Here is a 22,354-nt window from a genome sequence, read left to right as displayed (position 1 = left end):
ATTGTTTCCCTTGGAAGTAGATGAAACTAGCCAACATTTTTCTCATTTTACCAGTGAGGAAACTGAAGCTTTAGGTAGTTTTTGTGACACAACATGTCAATGCATAATTCACCAGACAGAAGTATATGTTACTTACTGTCTAATTCTTGGCTTCATGGCTTTTTTGTACTAGCCCATTTTCTATATTCCCTATGGGCCAGGACATGTATATTTCTTTAAAAAACTGAACTGGGAAACCAGTATCATCAAATTGAGGATAATTCTCCTTTCTCTGTTGTGTCGTGGATATTTTATTAAAAACTCCCACAGATCATTTTTATTTTAAATTATTGTGGCGAAAAATAAGGGGAAATACATTTCCACTGTTTCAATAACTGTTCATTGTGATTCCTCAGTGAGTGATCAGAATAGAACTAGAATTAATTTTGGAGTTATGCTTGCTCTTGGGATAATGTCATTAAGATCCAGTAATGGTCTCAGTACTTTCTATTAGAGTGCTTGTAACAGAAAAAAACTGGTACTTCTTAATTTTTAAAGAAATATACCATATTAGTTTTCTAACACTGTGTAATAAATTAACCACAAATTTGGTGGCTGAAAACAATAGGAATTGACTTTCTCATAGTTCTGCAGGCCAGAAGTCCAAAATCAGTTGCACTGGGATGAAATCAAGGTGTTGGCAGGGTAGTGCTCCCTCTGGAGGCTTTAGGAAGAAGCTTTTCCTTGCCTCTTAATACCACTAGTGGCTGCCTGCATTCCTGGGTTTGTGGCTACATCACTCCAATCTGTGCCTCTGTAGTCACACTGCCTCTTCTTCCATGTATGTCAACTCTCTCTGCCTCCCTTTTATAAGGACAGTTGTGATTGAATTCATGGCCCCCCTGGGGAATCCAGGATACTGTCCCTCATTGTAGGATCCTTAATTGCACCTGCATACACTCTCCCTGAAAAAACACACACACATACTTTGGAGGAAATAAGAGAAGAGTTTGAATACTAGTCAATTGCTAGCTTGTTGACTTTGACCAAACTACTTAACCTCTTTGAACTTCAGTTTCTTCATCTGAAAGTGGAACTAATACTTGTCTATCTCAGAGTTTTTGAAAGAATTAAGAGAAAGGACACTGATACAAATATTACTTTGTTTCTTTTTACTTTACTTGCATTCAAAGCTTTATTTTGACTATTTTTGTATCTCCAGAGCCTCGTACCATCCCAGGTACATAGCAGTTGCCCAGTAAATAAATGTTCACTGAGTAGTTTTGTGTCCTCTGAAGAGTATTGTGTCATTGCACTGTCATGCATCAAACAGCTTGGGAGTGATGGGCTATCCAGAAGTGTCCTGTGTGTGATAGTTGAATGTCATTGACTTAGTGAACTGGACAGATGCATGGAATGGAGAATCACTAACACTCTGGTTTCTGTGTAAATATACTAAATTTAGTTCATGTATGGTACAGGGAAAGAACTGTTGACCGAGAAATGGAAAAGTGAGAGATAGTTGCAATGAGTGTCCAGGTCTCTCTCTCTCTCTCCACACACATGCTCTTCATAAAAGATGGATTGATTTTTCACCTCTGGTATTTTGGCCTTGTGTTTACGATCAGTATGCATGTCTTACTGCAGAGTGCGGGCCTCTTTTACATTTCTGTGAGACCCCCTATATGGTAAGCCTCATGAGAAGAGGAATTAGTGGTACCGTGACGTGTATCTTCTGTCAGCATTTGTGGATGGTGAGAAGGGCTTGAACACGACAGTCTAAATCTTCCTGACAACAGAGTACAGTGTTCCCATGGAGCACGAATAGTTTTTGAGCCAGCATGGCCTTGGTTAATGAGTCATTTGGCTTACAGTGTTCCTGAGTCACAGACTGTCCTGCAGATCTGCTGGCTGACTCATCCGTGAGGTATATTGTGTCCAGGAGGCCTCCCACAGTGACCATGCATCACTAAAGGAGATGAGGAATGTGATAGGGGCCACTTCCAAGGGAAGCTGGCAGCCCTCTTCCAAGGCCCTCCATGCCCCTGCCTGGCTGCCTGGGGGGAAAAGAGGGTAGTAGGGGCTTTGGAAAGGGAGCAGCAGAAAGCAGCACAGGGAGGCACAAAGGAGGGCCCAGTGCCGGACAGGGAGAGCAGTGCTGGCACTGCTCCTAGGAGTGTGTCTGTAAGAGCAGACTATGTCAGATCTTTGGCAGTTAGGATTTATATTTATTATTGACACATGATGCTTAACACCCATCACTGCTGAGTCACGGCTGAGTTTAGGATGTAGTTTAACTCTTTTTTTTTTTTTTTTTTTAAATATGTCTTTATTGATTTCAGAAAGAGGAAGGGTGAGGGAGAGAGAGAGGGATAAACATCAATGATGAGAGAGCCATTGATCAGCTGCCTCCTGCATGCTCCTTCTGGGGATTGAGCCTGCAACCTGGGCATGTGCCCTGACTGAGAATTGAACCATGATCTCCTGAATCCTAGGTCGATGCTTAACTGCTGAGCCACACCAGCTGGGCTAATCTAACCCTTCTTATCCTGGTGATGTTTTATCAGTGCTCTGATCAGGTGCTGTGGCATCAGGTTGGCCAACGTTGAGAGAGACCGTTAGCGGGAGGAAACACATATTTAATCAGGAATGAGTAGAATAGACATTGAGGAGTCTAGGTTTTAGACAGAACTAGATAAATGCAAAAGTCAGAAATGTAACTGAACCCTCGGAGAATTTCAGAGAATTTCGTGAGTGTTGGGAGAGGAGATGTGGCGAACAGAAGCAATCAGAGGACAGCATTCTAGGGTGTGGAATCAGACTGTCCTATGGTTGAGAGGGAGCGAGTTGCAAAGGGAGAGTGTGCTGAGGGCTGGACTAATGGAGTGGCTTCCTGCAGTCTACTGACTGGGAGTCTTTCTGGGTCCCAGGTGGGTACACACAGGAAGATGAAATGTAGTCCTTGCGCCCGTACAGTTTATCTGGTAACAAGGAGCTAGATTGGCAAACAGTATGATAACAGCTGTTTCTGTAGTACAAGTCTGAAGGGAGGGCTGTAGGAGGAGGTGGACGTGAGCTGAATCCTCACTGGTGGAATCTCCAGCCTGAACCAAAGAAATCTGTGCTTAGGTTCATCTCACAACTGTATGAGGCAAAGGGGAGTGTTTTCCCAGGAATCTTTAAATCACTCTTCTATATTGCTCGGTAAGTTTTGAATAACTATTAAGGTAAAGGATGCTTTGAATTATGAAAGTGTAATGTTAATGACAGGGATTGGCCAGTAACTTATTTTCATTTTTTCCTCAGTGTCAAATCAACAGTGCCTTGACTTCCTTCCACACTGCTCTGGAACTCGCGATAGATCAGAGAGAAATCCAGCACGTCTGTCTGTATGAAATCGGTAAATATGAAATGCCTGTTCAGCTTCTTGTCATGAAATAGTGTTAATGCATTCAGCTTACACCCAGCTTTTTGTCACACATTCTTGTGTACTTTTTCATTATGAATGCTCTTCAGGTTTGTATCTCTATAAAATGCTTGCTGCCTTTTTGCAATAGTAGGCCTTTGTTACCATAGCACATGTGATGATGCTTATCTCAGTGATTCTCATTCCTTTATAATTCTTTATAATATTTTGAATTTAGGATAATAGTTGTTATCAGCGTTAGTCAATGTTAAGTGAATGGATTCAAAACCATTTGTAAATACCTTATTTCACTGTACATGAGAATTCAAAACTGTTTTCTCCTCCTACCCACCAGTGTTTACCTGAGAAGAAAAATGTAGCATAGGAGAGAGACTGGCATGTGGATTCCAACCCCAGCTCTCTGCCAGCTAGCTCAGGGACCTCGGACGAGTTGCATGCACCCTGGTGGTTGCCATTGGAGCTAAGGTGCTTCCCTCGTAGCAGTGGTTAGGTTTAGATTAAGTAACACCATGAGCATCAGGCAGGGGGCCTGGCATGCAGAAGGCCCTCCACACGTTAGCTGCTTCCCCTCCTGGAGATGAATTTATAAACAGACTTGCTTAAGATAAACAGACTTGCTTAAATAAATAAATAGTTATTTGCTTAAGATTTCTTCCTGTTTTCCCTGTTGTTAGCTGTGTGGCCTCAAGCAAGTCGCAGGACCTCCATGCCTTAGGTTTTCTCCTTGGTAAAGTGAGCACACCACCAGCCACCTTTGCAAGGCTGTAGTGGCCTTGGCCACACAGAGGGGCTCGGTGGATGGGAGATACTGTTACAGCAGTGGGGATAAAATTCCTCGCATTTTCCTTGCTGTTCCTTACCAGAGTGCCAGCCTGACGGTGTTTAGATCGGGCAAGGATGGGGTCCTTTCTCAGCTCCACTACCAGCCTGCAGAGGGAACATGAGCCAGTACTTAATTTCTGACTGCTCGCTCTCTACTTCTCAACAGTGTGAGAATTAATAATCATCATTAATGAGCAACCAAGCGAGCGCTTTAAGACTTTTTGAGGTAGTCACTGTAACATCATGGTATTGCTTTTTCTGTGCCTACCCTTGGACAAGTACTGCTGTGCTTGGGTTCATCTTACAACTGTAGGCGGCAAATTGGAGTGTTTTCATTGAAATCTTCACATCACTTCCGTACTGCATAATAGGTTGTAAAATCAGAAGTTCCTTGTCTTACTCAAAATGGCACTTTGAAAATGTTTAAGAGAAAAAATAATTTAAAAAAATGTTCTCAGGTAGTGTGCATACAACACCCACAGAGAAAGATAACAGGACTGGAGATACGTAGCTTAGAGATGGGATATGAAGCTCACTACAGGTTGTGCGCTAACAATGTTTCTTTCATAGGTTGGTGCAGCATGATAGAGCTGAATTTCAAGGATGCATTCGATTCCTTTGAGAGGCTGAAAAATGAGTCCAGGTGGTCCCAGTGCTATTATGCCTACTTAACTGCGGGTGAGTAGACTGCTTCTGATATAAGTTAGCTCACACGCGCCCACAGATGGGACAGTAATGGCAGGGGAAGGCAGAAGCTGTGCTCTTCCTCAGTTTTCTCCAGCACCTTAATGTTTTGTGCTACCAAGCAAATAGCATAACGCAGTGTTCTCTGACCATTTCAGCAATACGCACTGGGCCCTTCCCCTGCATCCCTCTCTGGGCTGGTTTGGTCACATTCTCTGTCTTGGAAATGCTTTTGCCAGGTTCTCCCTGTTTCTGTGCATTTTGTCCTAAGCAGCAACCTACCCTTACCCCTCTGCTTTATTTTTAAAAAAATATATTTTTTATTTATTGGGAATTTAAAGAATTTTTAAGAATTTAACATGTCTTTTTTGTTGTGTTTATATCTTTTTTAAAGATTGTTAGTGCCTTGGTTACCAGGTTGCATAGATTTTGAGTAACTGCTCCAACCTTTTTTTACCTGTTAACCCTGTTCTATTTATAGTGTGATTGTGCAGGACACAAGATATTTCAAAACTGCATATCATTATAGCAGAGACATCTGTAATTTGTGATATGGATGTGAGGGTTTCTTTTTGCCTTTGCATGAGGAGATAGTTAAAGCTGTGCTGCCACCTGGTGGGCAAAAGGGTTGTCTGTGCCCTGAGATCCATAAGCGCCGCTGTGATGTAGAATTGTAGAGGTGGGAATTTAAGAAACCCAAGTGGTGGTTGTCCATTTTCTGCCTCTAACAACGAAATCTCTGTATACAGCCATTTAAGTGATTCATTTACTTAAAATTTAAAATGAGTTCAAATATTATTTTAAATATCTCCTTATTTCTCTGAATATTTGGATTTAATGAAACATCTCATGTCATTCCATAGCCTTAACTAATTCTTTAAAATAAGGCCAAATTAGCAGTGGCCAGTGTGTATATACTGGATATTCTCAAGCTGCAATCCATTAGCAATCAGGATGAAATCCCCTCACACTCACACTGCCTTCTGCAATCCCAGCAGGACATCCATTTTTGTATAGCTCTGTAACTTATGTTTGAATAGGATTATTTTCAATATGCTGGTTAGTGTACTGTGTCTCACACTTTAAGAGTTGTTTTATAGAGTTTTCAGGCATCTCAGATGAAAGTAGCAGCTATTTATTTGTTTGTTTTTAAGAAAAAAATAAAACATTGTCTATTTACAAACAGCATGATTATCTACATAGAAAAGCCCAAGGAATCAAATAAAAAAAAAAAACACTCCAAAAACTAATAAGTGACTTCAGTAATAATACAAGATTGACACACAAAATTAATCGTATTTACAAATATGACAAAGTAGAAATCAAATTTGAGAACACAATACCATTTACAGTTGCTCCACAGGAAATCAAATACAATACTTTGGTATAAATCTAACAAAGCATGTATAGGCTCTGTCTGCTGAAAATTACAAAATGCTGATAAAAGACAGAGAAGACCAAAATAATGGGAGAGATATACCATGTTCATAGGTTAGAAGACTCAACATGGTAAATATGTTAATTTTCTTCAAATTAATCTATAGGTTTAATACAATTCTTATCAAAGTCTCAGCAAGCTTTTTTGTAAACATGGAAAGCCCTATTTTAAAATTCATATTTAAAAAAAGGCCTTTAAGCAGTCAGAATAATTTTGAAAAAATGGGAGAAATCATTCTTCCTTCCCAATGTTAAGGCTTACTGTTTAACTATAGTAATCAGGACAGTGTGGTAGTGGTGGAGGGACAGACACATAGAACAGAGAACCCAAAAATGAACCCAGACAGATATGCTCAAATAATTTTTGACAAAGATGTAATTAGCAGCTATTTATTAAGTGGCCTCAGCAGGTCCGACAGGTTCAGGAGTCAATGAGCCAAATAAGAGAGGCCTACACAACAACCCAACAGTTGTCAAGGTATCACTGGATCAGGTAGTCATTTTGGGCAGCTATTTTTTTTTTAAATCTAGCTGAGCATAGAACATGGAGAGAGACATGCACAGTGTGGTTATAAAGAGGAGCATTTATTTTCCAAAGATTGGAAGTCCCAGGACTATACCAGGTGTAAGAATGATAAAGCGTGGAAGACTCTAGTCTGGGCCTCTCTGAGGGGATTTTGTGCCGAAGATAAGATGTGTGAATAGCTCCACTACACGCAGCACGTGGGGAAGGGAAGGACCACGCTGTCAGGCCATCAGAGAGAGCGTCTTGCAGGGGCTGCCTCGGAGCTGGCTGTGCAGGACGCGTGCATGCTGACAGGCAGAGCTGGAGAGGATGGGCATTCAGGGACCAGAAACTGCCCCCACGGGCTTAGTCCCTTGTATATTTTTTTAAGTTGTGGTAAAATATCTGTAACATAAAATCTATTTTAACCATTTTTACCATTTTAACCGTCCAGTCCAGTGGCATTAAGTACATCCACACTTTTCGTGCAGCTACCACCATGATCTGCCTCCAGCAGTTTATCATCCCAAACTGAAACCGCACCCATTACACAACAACTCTCCATTAACCGCTTTCTCCAGCCCCTGGCAACCACCATCGTATTTTCTGTCTCTATGAATCTGACTATTCTTATGTACCTCGTGTAAGTGGAATCATACAGTATTTGTCTTCTGTGTCTGGCTTATTTTACCTTAGCGTGTCTTCAGAGATCATGTATGTTGTAGTATGTATCAGAATTACTTTTTTTTTTTTTTAAGGCTTGGCTCGGGGCTTGGGGTGGGAGAGGATGGTGTGCAGACTGTCAAAATCTTACCCCCTCCAAGGCTCAGCTCGACACCAGAAGCTTCCCTGATCACTCCAAGGAGAAATGACCCCTTCCTTTCCGAGCTTTCCCAAAAGCGCTTGGGTTCTCCTACTCTGAAGACTTGGATCATTTTGAACATTGTAGCTATGAGACTGAAATTTACGTTTCTTCAGGTTGCAAGCATGTGTGTTTTTCTTCACATTCTTGCTGGTGGCTTGTAGATGCCGATGAACCTGTGTCGGGTTTTTCATGACTTTCTTTCCAGGCACAGGGATGTTCTACCCTGAAGCTTTCACGATCCTATTGGCTCCTCCTTGCTTTTTCCTAGATTACTTTTTTTCTACTTTCTGAGCATGTGGACTCCCACTGAACTGTGATTTTGTTGCATACAAGACTATCTCCCCAGCAAGAAGACTAGGACTGTGGCCTTCCCATATGTCCCGCCAAAGCTCTGGGAACCCAGCACCTGGAAAATAGTTGTTAAATTGGTGGAATGATGATCGGCAGGATGGTGTAGTCCTTTGTGTAACAGTCTTTTAAAATATTTGCTCCCATTTTTTTCTTTGGTAACATTTCCAAGTATCACCAGCCTAGATAACCCTTAGTCACATTTTCCACCAAATACTGAAGAAATACAATGACTGTTTTTTACAGTTTGTCAGGGGGCCACCGGCGATGTGGATGGGGCACAGATTGTCTTTAAAGAAGTTCAGAAACTCTTCAAAAGGAAAAACAATCAGATTGAACAGTTCTCAGTGAAAAAGGTATGTTGGGGCCTATTGATCTGGGGTATTGTTTATAATGGACATTTGTAGCCAACACTGCTTTCGACAGGTGTTAGGAAATCATATATTTAAAGTTGACAGCTTACTTGCCATGCAAAATGCAGCTCACCACTGTGGGGAGAATTCACTCCTGCGGTCATACTTGTGCTCTGAATGGAAAGCGCATGTTTTGCTGCAGGTAATTAAAACATTTGTGGGTTGATTTTTTTATTTTTATTTTTTGAGTGAGTAGGGATAGTACAGATCCCACAGAGCTAATGAGCATATCTGGAGAGGGAAAGCATCTGTCTAAATTAGAGTTAGGTAGTTTCAGAAGAATACAAATTGGCAAGAGATACAGACTGTTGGTTCTCAATATAGTGGACATGTCACATTTTGACCTAATTAAAAAAAAATAGTGTGCATCGAATGTACTAGAGAAAGGCCCAGTACTGTAGGGACAATGTCTCTAATTTATCCTATACTTTAAAGCAGGAGTGGGGAATGTCAAGCCCTCAGGCTGGCCCGAGAAATCATTTGGTCTGGCCCTGCCAAGGCAACAACAGCAGAATGACTCGAAATTCAATAAATCTAGGAGCTTTATTCATAGGTAATTTTTAAATTGATAATTTTGTATGGCCCATGAAAGGTGTTATAAATATCCAAATGGTCCTTGGCAGAAAAAAGTTCCCCACCCCCAGATTTAAAGAATAAAATTTAGCTAAATTATGGGTTGCATAACACCTTGTCATATCCTAAGTGTTCCATGATTTTTGTTTTATAAATTTTTATTGAATGAGCATTCAGTAGCTTAGTTTGAGTATAAACTAGGTTGTAATGTGAATGCCACTGAGAGCACTACAACTTTGGTAGAACATTAAAAATTCAATAAAACCGTGGCTAAAAGGCATCTAGTTTTACATACTCCTTACAAACCCATTGAGTTCTTGTCACCCAGCTTTTATAAGTCCCTTTGGTCTAAATTGAAGTAGATCTAGTTTCATCCCGCAGTTTTCAGAATATAACCTGAATCATGATAATAGATTGAGTTGAATAAGAAATGGAAGGCATAGCTACCAATATATTAAAAGTTGGAAAGCAAAAATTTTTTTATAGAACATTTTTCCTCTTTAGCTCTGTAGGAAGGGGTTGTTTCATGTCAAATATGAACTGTGTACTGTTAAATGTCTCCGAAGCATATTTTTAATTTTGTTTTTTTCCAAAAATGGACCCTAATCATGCTAACTGCTTGCAGGCAGAGAGATTTAGGAAACAAATGCCAACCAAAGCACTGTGTGTGCTGGCCTCCATCGAGGTGTTGTACCTGTGGAAAGCCCTTCCCAACTGCTCCTTCCCCAACCTCCAGAGGATGAGTCAAGGTAAGAACAATAGCACACAAAACTGGACACGTCGGCTGGTTTCTTCAGGCCTGCTTTCTTTGGTTTCTCACTAGTATTATCTGACTCGGTACAGAGCTGTCATTCTTGGGTAATTGGTGCAGTGATTAAGAAAAAGCAGTCACCTAGGTGTCAGGAGTGGGAGGCCGGAGTGCGCAGATGTGCTCGGGTTGTCAGCAGGGTTTGGTGATGCGCACGACTGGAGTGCTCTGCATTCCCTAGCCCTGGGGTTGCCGGGAGCATGTTTTTCCCGAGGAAGGCCCTTTGTTTCTTACTGGTTTGATTTTCATTCATTAAAACGCACTGACAGACATACACACCGTGGCATCCACCGCCACAGTCAAGATATAGAGCATTTCCATCACCCCTGAGACTTCCCCTGCGCCCTTCCCGGTCAGTTCCTGCCCCCAGGCGATCTCTCCCCACCTCTCTCCAAGGTGACTTTTGCCTGTCCTTGCACCTCATATAAGGGGCATCTGACAGTGTGGCCTTTTTAGTGCTTGGCTTATTTATCGTGACCGGTGAGCCTGACCCCCTGCAGCCCGTGTCCGCCGTTCGCTGCTTTCCGTTACCGAGTGTGCTCCACTGTACGGCTCTGCCGTGCCCGTCCTGACTCACTCCCTGTCTCACGGGCGTTGGGTTTGCCTCTGGCTTTTCAGCTCTCATAAGTGATACTGCTTCCGACACAAGTGTACCAGTTTTTTGTGTGGATATTACGTGGTCATTTCTCTTGAGTGTACATAACTTAAGAGTGTAAGTAGAAACCTACATTTCTGATTCACAGATTTTAAAAAAACATAAGTCCATAGGTTATGGTAATACAACCTTCATGAAGTCATTTGTATTATAGTTGTAGGAGGAGTTCACAGAATAAACTAACTCTTTAAGTAAAATAATGCCTTCTTGGTTATTAAATAAATACTGTGGCATTTCCCCTCAAGGTTTCGTGCAGCCATTTGGATGATATTTGTAGCCTGGAGATTCCTTAGTTTGCTCCGCACTGGAGCCCAGGGAGATGGGAAAGGCGGGCACGGTTGTCACACCCATTTTATAATGAGGAGCTCGGAAGTCGGGGCGGTCAGGTGACTTGCCAGCTCCCATAGGAGCCAGTGTCAGTGCTGCTGGTCTGAGGAAAACACAGTGAGTGGCAAAGCTTCGAGCCATCCTACTCACAGCTGTGTCTTCCTGGAGCATGCAGATACTTATATCATGCAGCTGGATGTATGATTATAGGGTGAGACTGCTGTGTTAAAATACAAGCACTCACATCCCAAAACATGGTTTCATAGAAAGGAATCCTCTTTGGAACTGTATGCTTAGTCACATATATGCTGCCCCTTTTCAAAGGAGATTTAGTGTTAACATTTTGGACTTACTCAGAAATAGCTGTTAGTCACTGTAGAAAATTTGTCAGCTTTTTCTACGACCATACTTGTTTTTTGATAATAAAACAGCATTATCCGTTGAATCACATACTTCTATCATCAGACTTCCCTGCAGATGCCACCCTCAAAGCTCAAAACTTTTTTCAGTGTTAACATCCTGGAGAATAAAATAATGCAACTCCAAAAGAAGTTGTGCGCAGAGGCCCTGAGATTAAAGTAGGTGTGTAACCCTCCGGTGGGACTGTTTGAAAGGAAACATTTTCTTGGATGCACAAGTTCTTCTGTGTCCATTTACAAAGATACACTTAAGTTTAAACACACCCCTAGCTGTCCATGCAAGTCTAGAATATCTACTGATGTCTAACAGAGGAACAATAAAGGAATTTAAATATCCTTTTAATGCACAAGTGCAGGACCATGTATTTAGAGATAATTCAAACTGCAAATATAAGATGGGCAGTAATTGGCAGGCACAAGAACGACAGTCACTTAATGTGACCAGATATTCTCTGAACCCCTTTCTGGGTATCAAATGAACAAAGGTGTGGTCATGGAGAGGGAGTGAAGATGAGATGATTCCTTAACATCTTTGTTAAAAGTTTGCCCAGTTCTAAGCTCCCTTAATTAGATTAAATCATTCCTCCGTGTTAAGCAGTAATGATCCATATGGAGTACAGTGAAAATCTTTGTAGGGAAAGGTTAAGTTTCAGAAGAAAACTGGCAGTGGGTGAGTGGTGATCATATGCATTTCCTAAGCTCTTTTCATCTGACTCCCTTTAGCAGCAGAGCTAGTTGGATTCATATGCCCTTGTCTTGTGGTTTCATTTATAACCCTTCATCCACGCACCCTCCCATCCATTGCGTTCTTCCATTTTGAAGATGCGTCTGCATTCTTCCCTTCCAGTCATCCTATTAAACTAAATCATCCCATGTTATTTCGCAGTTTGGGATCGCCATGGTATCACCTCATTCAGTGTAAAAACCCAGGTTCATTCAGGGGTCTGCAGGGCCCTGCAGTCTGCACACAGCCTCGGGTCCCATTGCGTCTCGCTGCGCTGCCTCGCTCGCCAGGCTCCAGCCGTGCTCCTCCCTGAACACGCCAGGCACGTGCTGGCCTCGGTGCCTTTGCACGAGCTTCTTCCGTCCTGCAAATGCCCTTTCAAGCATCCACATGGCTTCTTCATTCATTTCCTTTAGGTCTTCACTCAGATGTCACCTTTGCTGTGAGGCTTAAACTGGACCTTTCTGACATGCGTGTATTACCCTCCATCCCCCGTCCTGGCTCTATTTTTTACCTTAGCACTAACACTTCTTTAACATAGGTATTCTACCTATTTGTTTTTTGTATCGACTCTCTTCTCCACAAAAGATTAGTTTCTTAAGGGCAGGGGTTTTTTTCTTTCTATTTTGTTTCTGCTATATTTCAAGCACCTAGAACTTTCTAGCACATAGTAGGTGCTCAGTAAATGATGACAGAATGAGTGAGTGCATGAACTGCATTCCCGTTTCCTTAATACTTCTGCCTTAAGATCATTTGAGTACTTTGTATATGGAGGTATTCCCAGCCTAGCTTTTTGAGGCAACTGCTGCTTCTATAGGTTCAGGTTCTGTTCTTCACGTTTACTTCCTGCCACTCTACCCAGCTCTTCCAGTGCCTTCCAGTTATCTGTATATGCACACATTCGTGTGTGTGTGTGTGTGTATTTATAAAATCTTACCAAATCTCAGTATCTGTATTGGTCTATAGAAATAATTACTTCCTTTCCTCCTTTATTAGCTCCACTATGTTTCCAATTTCTACTTTTTTCATTTCCTTGGAAAACTTCCATAGCATCCCCCACTTGTGTTCCCATCCTACATGGTCGATGGCAAGCTTCTTGTAGTAGAGGGATCAGGTCTGATCCCTTCTCAGTGACTAAGGCAGTACACATACAAACATATCAAGGTGCCCATCGCATAGTTTATGACAGTAATATGATAAACTATGTACTATTTTTAAAAATACTAATGTACTTTATTTTTTAGGGCAGTTTTAGGTTCACAGCAAAATTGAGCAGATACCCACATAGCTCCCTTCCCCCATACATACTGCCCCTCCCCAGCCGTCAGCATCTCCCACCGGAGTGGACCATTTGGCACAACTGATGAACCAGTACTGACACATCATTATCACCCAAAGTGCACAGTTACATTAGGTTCACTCTTTGTGTGGCACATTCTGTGGGATTTGACAAATGTGTAACGACATGGTCCACGCTTACAGATAGTATCATACAGAATAGTTTCACTGCTCTAAAAATCCCCTGTGCTCCACCCGTTCATCCCTCCCTCCCCCCGGATCTCTGGTGGCCACTGACCTTTTTACGGCCCCCATAGTTTTGCCTTTCCCAGAATGTCATACAGTTGGAATCATGTAATATGTAGTCTTTTCAGATTGCCTTCTTTCTCTCAGTAACAATGTAGTGCAGTTTTGAGTCTCTTGGCCTCTAAAGTTGGGTATCTTTGTCTTTCTTTAACTGAGGAAGGGGAGCCTTCTGGTTTTCAGGGGATGGAATTGTGAATGGAGTAAGTGTAAACAATGAAATATTGAACTCTTGATGATGTTTAAGGAATTAGTGAACGTATTTCCTTCCTGCTCTTTTCATTTCTCTTTAAGCTTGCCATGCAGTAGACGACTCATCTGTGGTCGGGTTAAAGTATTTGCTCCTGGGTGCCATACACAAATGTCTGGGAAACTCGGAAGATGCTGTTCAGGTAAACTGTTAGTGTTGTCATGGCTGTGGAAATAAGCTGGGAAAACCTGTGCGTGTGCTTGGGAATAAGAAAAATGAGTATGCACTGAACAAAACCAAACCTCCCACAGCAATGTGAGCTTTATCTACTCTGTTCAACTTGGTGATGGTTAATGCTAGTTGTTAATGTACCCTCAGGTTCCTCCAGTTCTTCACATACAGCCTTAGTTTGTCTAGTACGAGCTTTTTACCAAAGGTGACAGTCTAAGTTGGAGGAGGGGGAAGTGTGAACACAGATTTGAAGGAGCAGAGTGAAGTTTCATAGTTAGATAAGTACAAAAATGTATTTATTAGGTGTGTCAGCGTGTGTGCACTTTTTCTGTCTCTGTAACTGCGGATTCCTGATGCATGACTGAAAGTTGTTGGTTTAGAATATTCTGTGCACATATTATATGAAAGAACTGTTCATTATTTTCAAATAGAGTTGGAGGCACTTTTCTGAGTTTTTTTTGTTAGGTTAGCTTTTTTAAAGTATATCCCAGTGTTATTTTGATTACTTTTTTTTTTTTTTTTAAATATATCTTTATTGATTTCAGAGAGAGGAAAGGAGAGGGAGAGAGAGAGATAGAAACATCAATGATGAGAGAGTCATTGATCAAGCCCGCAACCGGGCATGTGCCCTGACCGGGAATCGAACCCCAATCGCCTGGATCCTAGGTCGACGCTCAACCGCTGAGCCACGCCCGGCTGGGCTGATTACTTTTTGAAAGTTCATGCACAGTAATAGGAGATTTTGGCTTTTAAATCCTAGAGTGTTGATGTACTTGTATTCTTATTTTAAATTAATATTTCATTGTGGGGTATGATAGTGATTATACAGCCCTGAATAGCTTATTTTTGACAATATGCTTAAGTATCAGCAAGATACAATGAAGACATATGTCAAGAGATGGGTCTTGGCTTGTATGCTTGCATACTTTGTTTTAAATGTTGAAGTGGGATGTTCTGACTTAGAGGCAGATAAAGACGTTCTCAGCAGTAAAACCAGTAGAGGCTAGCGTGTCAGCTGGAAAAGCAGGCAGTCCACATGGGGCTGGCCGGTGGGTGGCACATGCTGGAGGAAGCTCACCAGACAAGCATGTCAAGAACTTCTAAGACATAGGTGAGGATGGAGGGGAGGAATAAAGATGCAGGATGGGGAGGAAATCTGGTATAGAATCAGAAATCAGGTGAGCCCCCTGCTTGCATCCTGAAGATGTGATGAGCCTTAAGTAGGAAATGAGCCTAATTGGGGAAATCAGTTAATTCCAATGATATTTGTTTTACTTTCAGTTCTTTCAGCGAGCTGCTAAAGATGAGTTGTGTCGTCAGAATAATTTATATATTCAGCCATATGCTTGTTATGAACTTGGCTGTCTTCTATTAGACAAACCAGAGGTAAGATCTTACGTATTTTCTTAAATAAAAGTTCATCACCAAAAATGTGGACGTGAGTGAGCAGGCACAAAGCAGCCTTCACTTAAAAGAAATGGATGAAACAGTGTTGTTTTTTGTTATTTTTATTTCACGCAGGATGTGTCCAAGAAGCTACTAATTCTGTTTAGGAGATAATTTATTCTCTGGAATTAGATTTTTGGACAAAAATTTGAGGGAAAATTATTGCCATTTTTAGAATGGAATGATATGATGCCGTGTGGGCTATGCAGAAGAGCACAGAATTGCATTGTGATTCCAGCTCTGCCATTGACTTTAGTGTGTGACACTGGTTAAGTTACTTAACCACATACTTTCTTCCTAATCTGTAAAACGAGATAAAAGATTGTAGTGAGAATAAATGAGGATGATGTTTATAATTACTTTAAAAATGTTAGAATAGCTTATAAATTTAAGTAGATAATTACTGTAAAAATGTGTATATATAAGTATTTTGGGGCAGGTTTTTAAAAATAGGACTTCAGTTGTGCTGGATTTGCTTCAGTTACATAGTATTGGCTTTGTAAAATTCTAATTTTTAGTAAGTTCAACTTAGTTGTCAAATATATGGACTTTTTAAAAGTTGAGTTAAATCAACAGAAATATGATTGTAGCATGACCCTTAAATATGTAGCCCTTAAATATATGAGGAGATATAACTTATTGACTTCAAATAAACCTTTTAATTATCACCAAGTTTAGGTTATTTAGTAAGATCTTAGCCTAGACTATTATAACTCTTATAAGTTGTTATTGTTTATAGAATTACAGTGAAGATTATGAAAAATTGCCTTGATGTAAACTTATTAGCTTCACTATATTAAAGAAAAGTTGAGTCTTCATTTAAGGAGCAATTGACTCACCTCTGTGACTTTGAATTGTTTTAATGAGCATATCTTCCTATTATAACTTTTTCTACTTGAGTATCTGTAAATATAGGTGTTGAGAGATGTGTATGTTTTTTTTACATTCATAGACTGTGGCAAGAGGCAGAACTCTACTTCTTCAAGCAAAGGTAAAAATACTGAATCTCCCTCTTACCAGTGGCCCTTATCCTCTGTACACTTGAAGTGAATTCAAGAAATTTTGTGAAATGATTGATATTCCTGGAAAGGAAAAGTGATGATAATTGAATCAGCAAGCACTTGATCTTTAAGTGAAATTACTGATATCCTAAGACACTCCTATGAAATTGCTCATCCTGCTTTATAAATACTCTTCTTATTTGAGTGGGAAAAGAACTTTTGATGTTTCATAACTACATTCATTCTTGAATTGAAACTTTCCAACAGCAACTTACATTGAGCACAGTTTAAGATTACCATGTGAGGAATCACATGAGGAAAATTTTACAAAGGCGGCATTGACATTCAGTGGCATATTAAAAATGACCACAAAGCTCAACGTTTAGGAAATAAGCAAATCAAGTGGACGTAGAGCCTTCAGTGGGAGTGGGAGGGATTTACTTTGGGAAATACAAAACTTACTGTGTTTTATGCTGCAGAATTTCAGGAAGCTTAGCCAGGAGAGTCCATAAATATCTTGCTTTGGTCTTACAGGAGGATTTCTCTGGCTACGACTTTGAAAACAGATTGCATGTCCGCATCCATGCCGCGCTGGCCTCTCTGAGGGAATTGGTTCCTCAGTGACAGACCCGGAGCCCCTGCTCTGTCTCTTCCCACCTGGGTTCTGCACTTTAAAATACAAGCAGAGGACACAGCTCATGCAAAGATCGGCTTTTCTTCTGAAAACCACCTGTGCCAGGGACACGAAATTTTCCCAGTTAGGCTGACATAGTAAAGATCTAGCTAAAAAGTAATAATAATGACGATAATAGTAATTATAACTAACAACCTGGGGAGAGGGTTAAGTGACCTTGTTCAAACCTTTTAGTTTTGTGATTTATTATTTTTAAAATAAAATCAAGCTAAATATTCAACCTGTGATCTTGTAGGAACGCCTACCTTAAGCACACATCTGACCAGGTAAACGCTAAGAGGTACCTGTAAAATTATTAACAATATCATGACATAGCATTTATATTGTGTTTTGAAAAAATAAAGTGCTTTCTAGTGTTTTCCTTTGCCCTCAAGCTACTGCTGTGAAGAATGTGGCCCAGATATTTTTATCCCCATTGTCCAGACCATGAAACTCAGGCACCAAAAGGCTCATTGACTTATCCCAATTAATTATTCCTGTCATCAGTGGAGCAGTGAATAGAAGGCAAGTCTCCAGACCATGAAGCAAATATTCTCTTATTGTAAAAAATATGTTAATAACCCAGAAGTCCGTGTTCCTTATTAAAAAACAATTACAGCTGCAGTTGTGTCATCAAAATATTTATCTCCAGGTTGTCTACAAAATGTTTCAAAGTGATGAACCTTTTTCCTATGAAAGTCAACCAAGTTAGAAGCAAATGGAGAATAGTTTTACAGCCAAAGGTATAACTGTTTTGCTAATTTATTAGAAAGCCTGGTCTGTCCGGTGGGGAACTTCCAGCCTGTGAAATCATTTGGTCTGGCCCTCCCAAGGCCTCACCAAAGAGAAGCAGTTCCAGCCATCACATTAGGGGTGAGTTAATTAAATGTTTGACCAAATATAGCAGGCTAGTTTTTAAGTTGATAATTTTGTATGACCCTCGAATGGTGTTATAAATATCCAAATGGCCTTAGCGGAAAAAAGGTTCCCCACCCCGGGACTAAATCAGTAATGCCCACATTTTAGGAGTTTCCCTTTCTTTGTGATAAATTGTGTAATTACCAACTTTTGAAAATCTTTTAACGTATTACTTAAAAAGGTTATTCTTGAATGAACATAGGTTTTTTTGCCTCAAATATTTGCTCGTAAAGGATTTGGTATATTTTTGCCAGGATTTCATAATTTTTCCCTTAGCTCTGGTTATTTTATATTATAAAAGGAATTCAAAGTTATTTTTTAATCCTTTGTTGCTCATCTTAATTGTCATTTAATTTACGCCTTTGTCCAGTACTGTGGATTTGAAGAGTCAAAATACCTCAGTCACTTAAAGAGTTTCTAGCATAACTGTGAGACTAGCTTGTCTCAATCTTAAGGTTAGATTTTTAAAAAATTTATATTGAGCTAAAGTGTATCATCTTGGGGTTTCATTTATTTACATATCCTTTTAGCTGAAGCATGATCTTATGCAGTGTTAATACTTTTTATTTTTCTCAAAATAAAACATGGGCAGAGCAGCTCAGAATGTTGGCAGGTTTAATCTATTTAATGTTTTTGTGGGTTTTTTTAATAATTTTTTTTTTTATATATATCTTCATTGATTTTAGAGAGAGGAAAGGAGAGGGAGAGAGAGAGACAGAAACATCAATGATGAGAGAGTCATTGATCGAGCCCACAACCCGGGCATGTGCCCTGACCGGGAATCGAACCCCGATCGCCTGGATCCTAGTTCGATGCTCAACCGCTGAGCCACGCCCGGCCAGGCTAATCTGGTTTTGATGGGATGATAATACCTTGGAAAGAAATGATTATTCTTCACCGACTTTGGCTAAATTATCTTCATGTTTCCTCACCTCCAAAGCGTTTCTTCACATTGACTTTCTGGTGTGAATCCTGCATGGATTTTACATACTAGCCAGAGAGAAAAGAACGCTATCCTGCATTCAGAGAATGAGTAGATCCCGAAGCCAAGTAGACACTTGCTGAAGAGAAAAATTAGTGTCTAGAAATACTGGATACCTGGTTTCATCTAATTTGAAGGGAAGAACATTATGAATCTTTAAAACATGGCTCTTGCCATTTTGCTGTTGTCTTGGCTACAGGATATGTGGCAGACATCTCAGGGTTGTGGAGCATTTCCAGATCATGAAGGTGTTGCCTCAGAGTTCCCACTTGAACTTTCAGTTCAAATATTGTTTGAACTATTATTCAGCAAAGATTACAGAAAGACCTGTACTTCATAACTTTAAAAAAATTGTTCCTGCATTAACTGCTTTAAAAAATGTTCGTTCCTCCAGACAGATTTCAGGATTTCAACTAAGTTTGTGTTCGGTTCACTTAACAGAATAGACAGCTAGACAGTGCCATCCAGTAGGTTTTTCTTCAGTAGTGAAAGGACAGGCTTGTTAATAAACTCTCATAGGCTTGGTGCAGGATAGCCTTGTGGCTTTTCTATATTAACATGGTGGTAGGGCATGGAGAGCGGTCGATGGTGACTCTGAAGACTCCAACAAAACCACATGGCTAGTACTCTGTACCATTAGATTACTGAAATCTGAGTGCATTTTTTTTAGTAATTCCAACAGTTACCTGGCCTGTGTACCGTGACTTCTCCAACCTGAGAACTACTGTGATCTGCCTGGAAACTTAGTTTGGTGTAAATTGCTCTTTACCCCTCGCTGATGAAGAAAATAATCATATAAGTGGAACTATTTGCATCTGTGTGTTTTTTATGTTAGCATCACTCCTTCCCCTTTCCTATTTTGGAGGCTCTCAAATGGATCTAATTTATAAGTGTCAAATATATTTTTGTATTAGATTGTGCCTTTGATGAGAGAAATCTGTAATGTATATTTTATGTACTCTGGCCACATTTGTAATCTGACATACTTGGAGGCATGGTCTAATAATAAGTAATATGTAATATGCACCTTTGTGGTTAATATATTTTAAGATTTTCCTTTTATTGGGTTAGGTATCTTTTTTATTTTAGCACATGATAGTTAAGTATTTGAGTAAAGAACTATTACTTTCAGATGTCACAGGAAATTAGAATATTTATTGTTGCGTATTATATAAGTCAATTATTTACAGAATTTGCACTTTTATATTTCTGCCAACTAAAATGAAAGGACAGTACATACCTTATTTTTAAAACACACACACACATACACACACGTGTGTGTTCTTTGCTGTATAAACTTTCCTAGCTGATTGCTTCTTTAAGCAAATCGCGGTGGCAAGTATCAAATATGTCTGTGTAGCTATGAAGATGCATATTCAGTCACACGGTCATGATGTACTGTTTGGTATTTCTTACATATATTTTGGATCCTGTTGGTGCTATATTTTGTAGGGGGGAAAAAGTCAAGCCCAGATCATCCCAAGAAGGTAATAGTAGGGGTAGGGAGACTTGGAAGATAGGAAGAAAAAATAAAAAGATAAGGGGAGCAAGAGAATGGAAAGTTGGCCCATAAAAGATGTGTCTCATCTAGAGTAGTGTGTGCAGAGATCACCCAGTGCACAGTGTAATTTGCCTCCTTGTGAAAACTGGCAAGGGGCTGAGCTCCAGCCCCAAGTAGACTGGGGTATGCACTAGAAGCATCACACTTACAACCCAGGTGAGCTCTGGTTACCCTTACCATCTCGTCCCACAGGCCAGTGGTTCTCAAATCTTAATTTTACAGAGTGGTCCTCTCTGAGATTCTGATTCGGTAGGTCCTGGGTAGGGTTTAGGAAGGCATTTTTTTGACAAGCTTCTAGGATGATTTTAATGCAAATGGTCTAAATTAGAGAAATACTGGCCTGTGTTATTTTTTGGTAAGTATTCAGTAAATCTGAGAGAAGAGTCACAGACAAGCAGAATCATGAAGCCAGGTTATGCTTAGTCATAGAGTGTATATCATTGGACCACTGAGGAAATGCTTCTAACCCATTGGCTTTGTAAAGCAGGAGGTTCCTGAGCTGAGTTTTAAATGAGAAGAAGGGCAGAGTCAGGTGAAAATAATCGCTAAGAGGACGTGTTGGGCCATGGAGTAGATGAACAGTCACAGAGGTGACAACATCTGTGTTCAAGACCAGTCTCTAGAGAGTCAAGTGGGAAGCAAATGGTAAAATGAGATGGGAGTTACTCGAAGTCACAAGAAGCTTGGGCCTCTACGGAGTAAGAATTTTCAGGGATGGGGGATAACAGTGGATTCACATTTTAGATTCCTAATGACTGAAAGGGAGATGAACACAAGGACAAGAAAGATGTAAAACCACATCAAATCATTAGGAGTTCTAGAAATCAAAGCAAGTGGTGGTTTGAAAAATTTTGGTTACATGTTTTCACTGTAAGACTTTGAATTTCAGAAGGACTTGGACTTGGACAGAACCGTCTTGGAAGAAATGTGGGAAGAAGGAAGGCTCGCCTTCTGCGTTGCAGATACTCTGCACAGTGCCTAACACTTAGCAGGTGTTCAAGATGACCCGCCAAGTTAGGGTACACCAGCAGCAGAAATGTCTCGTTCCAAAAGGCGCCGTAAGTGGGGTCTCTGATGTTTGCACTTGGGGGTTTTAGTAGCTCATTGTCTTTATACCTTTGATAGACGTAAACCAAACTATTAGAAATCATGGCAGCCTCATTCATTTCACTTTTACTTCCACTACCAAAGTGATGCTGGGGACAGTCATGAAGGACCCCCCCCCCCCAAAAATCACCAAAAAAACCACCTGCAGACCTGTCATCAACATCATCTAAAAGCATTTCTCCTTTACTTTCAAAATGTAATCTTCATGACAAGAGGGAGCTTGTGTGCCACATAATGGGCACTTGGTAATAATTCCTAAACAGGTGAGTTACTACGCCCAGAAAGAAAATGCTGTGTGCAATGTAGATGTAGCCTTGGGGCCTCACCGTTGCCTCTGTTTCAGCCTTGGTTTTTTCCAAACTGAAGAAAAAGTGTATTTTTTTGGTTTTGTTTTTTGGTCTGACATATATGCCCTGATGATCCTTAACATTTGATTCCCAGTGGTTCTTGTTGCTTTTTAAGCATTTGAATGTGGATGACAATGAGGGCTGCTCAGAGTCTGCTACACGAGTGTGGTGGTAGTGCCCGGCACAAATATGTGCGCCTGAAGGGGGTGTTTCAAGTGCGTCCGCCGCCCTTCGCTTGGTGCAGCGGAGCGCCGGGAGCCCCCGCCCCGCCCCCCGCGGCCGGCCCCCTGCGCTTCGGCTGCGCTCCGGGTGGTCGGGCCGAGGGCTGCCA

General features: G+C 40.7%; 1 protein-coding gene across 3 annotated transcripts in view; it reads left to right on the top strand.

Moving 5' to 3' along the window:
• The window catches only part of TTC39C (tetratricopeptide repeat domain 39C), a 78,518-nt gene extending 58,379 nt beyond the window's left edge, over positions 1-20,139 (top strand). For all 3 annotated transcript variants that reach the window (XM_081148627.1, XM_081148628.1, XM_081148626.1), the window contains exons 7-14: positions 3,286-3,379; positions 4,799-4,906; positions 8,314-8,423; positions 9,679-9,802; positions 13,862-13,959; positions 15,270-15,374; positions 16,387-16,425; positions 16,970-20,139. In XM_081148627.1, the coding sequence (XP_081004753.1) occupies positions 3,286-3,379; positions 4,799-4,906; positions 8,314-8,423; positions 9,679-9,802; positions 13,862-13,959; positions 15,270-15,374; positions 16,387-16,425; positions 16,970-17,059 (768 nt within the window). In that variant the 3' untranslated portion in view covers positions 17,060-20,139. The remainder of the gene's footprint in view (positions 1-3,285; positions 3,380-4,798; positions 4,907-8,313; positions 8,424-9,678; positions 9,803-13,861; positions 13,960-15,269; positions 15,375-16,386; positions 16,426-16,969) is intronic.
• The last annotated feature ends 2,215 nt before the right edge of the window (positions 20,140-22,354 follow it).

This window comes from Miniopterus schreibersii, assembly GCF_964146895.1.
Source record: "Miniopterus schreibersii genome assembly, chromosome: 10".
Lineage (NCBI taxonomy): Eukaryota > Metazoa > Chordata > Mammalia > Chiroptera > Miniopteridae > Miniopterus > Miniopterus schreibersii.
The sequence above is the reverse complement of the archived record's forward strand: the minus strand, read 5'-3'. Positions and strand labels throughout refer to the sequence as shown.